Source organism: Sprattus sprattus, assembly GCF_963457725.1.
Source record: "Sprattus sprattus genome assembly, chromosome: 13".
NCBI lineage: Eukaryota > Metazoa > Chordata > Actinopteri > Clupeiformes > Clupeidae > Sprattus > Sprattus sprattus.
Genome location: NC_137911.1, coordinates 4339900 through 4345670, shown reverse-complemented (window position 1 = coordinate 4345670; position 5771 = coordinate 4339900). Strand labels below are relative to the sequence as shown.

Below are 5771 nucleotides of genomic sequence, written 5' to 3'. Positions count from 1 at the left end.
GATGAAGGACTTTCCTTAATATTGTGGAAGGTTTCAGAAATGAATAAAGAGATAGTCCATTGAAAGCGGTTGAATGCCATGACAACTAGGAACAACCTCAGATTTATTCCAAACAGTTAGAACGCATTGTAGTTGGGCGTCAATCATCTATTATTTCGCCCCTGAAATAAATGCAAAAACTGCGCCCGGACAAAGGCTTCCAACAGGAGCCGGACATTTGTCTACATTTCCCCTATTGTCTGCAGCTTAGCAATCGGTTTGTATTTGTGTTTGCCCGGGTCCGACCACCCAGGATGAGCAGAAGACTGGCCAAAAACGTGCAACATTGTCACCCACGTCACATACGATATAGAAGGCAGAGGGAAGAGAAAGCAAGGAAAGCGGGAAGAAAAAAATGCAGCTAAGCTGAGAAAAAACAAAGATCAAGAATAATGATGAGTGACCAGCCACACTGCCAAACATGTGAAGTAAAGCAAACATTTAGGTTGACTTATTCACCACTATCATATAACCTACTTCAGAGTAATTTTGTCGAAATTCAGCCAATGGAGAAATAATTTTAAAACATGTTGGTGACCAAATGTCATGACATATAGTTTAAATAATGAACATATTAATAATAGCCTAAAATTGCTATTGTCGATAACTCCAGCTAGGTCCGTCATTTTAATGTTTCACCTGTCGAAATATTCGGGTAATGTCTTCATTTTTAACCGCATCTCTTGTTTCTAAAGCTCAAACAAAATATTGACCCAAAAGGTTTACATACATTAATCCCTTGTTAAGCTTTGGCATTCCGTTCGGACGAAAGAAAATGCTTGACATGAAATGGACGCAACCACACGTTCATACTAATATTTAGGCTTAATAAAGTAACAACGTGCAATGTTCGATTTACGGCGTTAATATTTTTACACATTCAGCGCAGTAGCGCAAACGTAATCTCGGGAGCAATTTGTTAAAACGCGCTTTCAAGTATCCTGAGTATAAAGCTACTTGGAGGTCCTTTGTATGTAAATAGGGTGTAAAAAGGCCCTCCCCATCTTTGTAATTAATTGACACGTTATACCACTCATCATGTTCTGAAGCACCAATGGTAGAGGCTCGGATCTCCCCAAAACCCACAATTTCACATCTGCAAACACTGTCTTCATCCACTTGACTCCCAAGACCCGCCCACACGTGGCCAACCTTTTGCGTTTTTAATGTTTTTTCACTGCAGGTTCATGTGTTGAGACCAACCTTATATGGACTGAACATCCCGGTAATGGCTTATTTCGCCCTAGCACCCAGCGGTAGCACCATATCCATGAACCAGATATAGCACTTCAGCCACTTTGGCATTCTTCCTGGACTTACTGAACTGATTCCTTCGCTACCGTTACTTTGTCAGGCAATGGTTATCGACTGAGACTCATGATTTGCCTTGTCTTCTGTAGCTCAGCGTTTGTGCGACACTGATCTTTTTTTAAATCAAATCTCGACTTTGTGCGTGTCTGTTTCTCTGTTTTAAAACAGCGGATTTCCAAACTGGTGCACAAAGTTTCCTGAATAATTTCTCCCAGACTATGTCGTTGACCAACACAAAGACGGGCTTTTCTGTAAAGGACATTTTGGACCTCCCTGACACGAACGATGAAGAAGGATCTATCACTGGAGCGGAGGACGACACGGAGGGATCTGAACCTACAAAAACGCCTAGAGTTTTGGTGCAAAGTCCACTTGAAGGTGTTCAGAATCTGCCTTTAAAGAACCCCTTTTATGACAATAGTGACAATCCATACACAAGATGGCTTGCCACCACAGACAGCATCCAGTATTCATGTAAGTACAGTTCAAGAATGGAAACTTAATTCAGCCAGTTTAGGAAGAGTTGACATGTTATTTTGTTTTAAGCAATACAAGTGTGCATTTCTGTGCCAGACAAATATTCATGTGATACTGAGTATTTTGATAAGACCGTCGGAGTGATCTTGTAGTGATTTGCAATGTTGATTATCATGCAGTAAGCATTTCACTGAGAAGAATATTAACTCAATCTAATTTACGCGATGTTTTTCTGTGACCCAGCCTCTACTCCATACATAATGTTATTTTCCATTTAATTTCTGTTGTCACAGTTTAACATTCGCTGATATCAATTTCATAGCTGATATTTATACTGTTAATCAATGTCAAATATTAGCCTATTCATTAACATAGCGTGACTATAGCCTACTAATCTTTAAATTCGTCCATTTTAAACATCCCATCATACATCGACCAGATTATTGAAATATACATTTTTTTTCTGAGACCTCTAACAACAGGTTTCTCTTAATAGCTCAACTGAAAGAAATGCTTGATTTTGTGCTATAATTGGCCTATTCTGAAATTGCTAAGACTACAGTTGCGCAAATATGAAACATAAAAGCTATACTGTATTAGATTCCGATGTTGGCGCCAGAAGAAGGAATGCTCATTGTGTTTTCCCACACAGTGCACGGTCTATCCGCTAACTCACAAGACTCATCAGCCAAATCGCCAGAGCCTTCCGCGGATGAATCACCAGACAACGACAAGGAAACTTCAAGCAACGGCAGCGACTCCGGTAAGAAACGCAAGAGGAGAGTGCTGTTCTCCAAGGCGCAGACTTACGAACTCGAACGTCGCTTTAGGCAACAGAGATACCTTTCGGCACCCGAGAGAGAACATCTCGCTAGCTTGATTCGCCTGACACCAACGCAAGTGAAAATATGGTTTCAGAACCACCGATACAAAATGAAGAGGGCTCGCGCTGAGAAAGGTATGGAAGTGTCCCATCTCCCCTCGCCACGACGGGTGGCCGTCCCTGTCTTAGTGAGGGATGGTAAGCCCTGCCACACGCTAAAAGCTCAGGACTTGGCGGCCACTTTTCAGGCTGGAATACCCTTCTCCGCATATAGCGCCCAGTCCCTCCACCACTTGCAATATAACGCCCATTACAGCGCCACACCACAGTTCCCTTCGGCACATCACTTGGTACAAACGCAACAGTGGACTTGGTGAATCAGACTGAGAGGATGAGCTTTATTTTGGGACTGAGATTTGAGTTTCAAAAACAAAAGGAAAAGACTTTTTTTTCTGCGGCTTGACCCATATCAACCGTTACATTTCGGAGCTGACGTGTGCGTCATGTTTACATTTTTTCCGTTCAGCAAACCGGGTCCAGCCTCTCCTTAGATCTAAGAATGTCAATGCTCTTGTGAAATTTTGTAAAGTATGTTTGTGTGTTGTAGAAATGTTTTGTCCTTCGTGTCCCCAGCACGTATAAAACCACTTTATAATTACAGAAAATTTAATTTCGTGCTTTTACAATGGACCGAAAATATTTATGGCCAAGAATAAATACTGGCAACTTTTAGCCAATTACTTTGGTTTCTGTTCCTTGTAAATATTTTTGTGGCAATTGTTTGCAATAGTTACATTTCAGGGCGTGTAGCTGGATACAAATGGAATATACATAATATTATTGAGCGTTAAAAGGTTAAAACAAATGTCAAAGCTGTCAATATTGACCCATCGAATTGTGTGAATAGTAGGCTAATTAAAACGCGCGCTGATTGCGAGAAACCGAACATTTTTATAAGGATTTTAATAAAAAATGTGTTCTAGAATATATGCTTTGTTTTGCGTGTGTTAAACATCAAGTTTTGAATTACTCATATATTCATATGCCTACCCTTTCAGTGAGTTTCCTTTGAAACCGCAGCAAAATATAAAAACTTTCCGATATCAGGCCTTGCACATAGGCTAACTTTCCCGAAAGAAACCGATATCATTGTCATTATTTTGTACGCATTTTTAATCGGGCTGGATTTTCTAAATGTATCTATGCGAACACTTCAGATATAAGAAGGCTAAAGTCACTTTTGTGAATTGGGGATAAAATCCACTCAATGTAAAGAGGGCTTCTTCAGTCAGGAAGCTTTTCATTCATGGCCTCTCCTTTTCATGGTCCTCGGGTGCTCGAGAAACAACCCTGTTCAAATGGCACATTAAAAAAGCAAACCAAAAATAACAAAATCATCTATGAGTGCTTTGCTATGAATAAGGATTTAAAACGTATTTAAAGGAGAATGCAAATACATCACAGGTAATAATGTTATATAACGGAGACTCCTTTTGCCTTTTTAATGAACAGAAAATAACTTCTAGCTCTATGAAACATGATCGGACTCAATTTAATGTAGTGGGTAAATATGATTGTTCCCTGCAAAATCCCCACCGCACTCTGAGCAAATAAAGCTGTGTTAAACAGATGTAGTGGCTCCATTGCTATCACTGAACAAACTACTAAATTGGCACACGTGGCTAATTATTCACTGAACTCTTCGACAGACAATATTTGGATTATTTAAAAACTGAGACTAATTCCGGAACCTTCAAAACAACATCATGTTCATTGCGTAGGCCTAGACCTGATATATTTTGCATCCTGTTGTTATATTACAGCTACAAGTGATAGTAATGATCCTTTAAATAAATACACAATATGCTATGCGTTTTGTACTCTATCGCATTTCCATTTGAATGTATTACTATTTTATATGGACTTGAAAATATGTTGTTCTTGTAGTATCGACAACAATAGTTAAATGGACGGCACCGTGGACGTAGTCACAAGAAATGTCTAACTCGAAGGCAATAGCAGAAGGATGCCGCGAAAGTAAACCATACGGACATCAGTGTTGCCCTATTGGCCTGATATTCAACACCGTGACGGAGCACTTTTGAGCAGTCCATCCTTGCACAATATACAGTACACAACACAAAAAGCACACAAAGCCGTAGGGTGGTTGTTGTGGATGTTAGAGGCGTGCATATTAACAAGGGCCAGAGAAGTGTGTTGGCCAGAGAGCAAGAGAGAAGGGGGTGAGTGGGGGTTCCTTGTTGCTATTCACTTCCTTTATCTCGACCAGAGCATCCCCGAGTCATGGAGATGTATCCTTGGGTTTTTGTTGAGCCTGTCAGTTGGGGCCATTGTGGTCCTTGTTGTACATGTTGTATTCCATATGGACAGCTGGGCCCGGGAGAGGAGAAAGGGGTCCCGCACAAAACCCAAATTGTGTCCAGCTTTCAAACACCGCATTGTTGTCTCTCAAAGAAAAACGAATTAAAAATTCGCTCTATATCTATTCTGGAAAGAAGCAACCCCATTCACCGATAACAGCGAGTCCTTCTTCCTTGATATAGCAATGCTAACAGAGGCGCTCTCATTTCTTTTCCTCCCTTGCTCCCGTCTTTCCCTACAACTGAAAGAGAACGATTATTGTCTGCTCTCAAAAGTCTGCGGCCATAGTAACTTACCACAAAACTATTTTGAAACGTTTTATTCTGGGCAGCTTTAGTTCCTGATTGCATTTCTGGTGTTGCATTTTATCACAGTGAAAAATCACCAGTGTTTATGAATTTGTGTTAATTGCTACCATGACAGTCCATGTGAAAGTGCTGCATCTTCTGAAACCCAAATCAAGAAGGATACAGCCGACAGGCATTCCTTTGCAACTTAAGAGGCACACAATGAAATTGGCATCGACAGTCCTGATAGTCTACTGTGTGGCAAAAAGCACCTGACCGCGATCTATCTGCCCTGTTGATGCAGACTTTATTTTATGGTTCCAAAGTTGGCTTGGGTGATTAGTCAGAACATTAATAAGGCCCATTGTTTTTACTCCGTATGTATTTTCTTTCTGTAGGACAAGTAATAAATCGCCGTAGTATTAGGATCATCTTATTAGCTCATTAAGGCC

The 5771-nt window shown here is 40.5% G+C and overlaps 1 protein-coding gene across 1 annotated transcript; it reads left to right on the top strand.

Annotated features, from left to right (window-relative positions):
- Nucleotides 1-1568: 1568 nt before the first annotated feature.
- Nucleotides 1569-3027, top strand: nkx2.2a (NK2 homeobox 2a; the record flags this gene model as incomplete). Its single annotated transcript, XM_080850373.1, has 2 exons — nucleotides 1569-1824; nucleotides 2480-3027. 2 exons carry the CDS (start codon nucleotides 1569-1571, stop codon nucleotides 3025-3027), a joined length of 804 nt encoding a protein of 267 aa, XP_080706499.1.
- Nucleotides 3028-5771: the final 2744 nt, after the last annotated feature.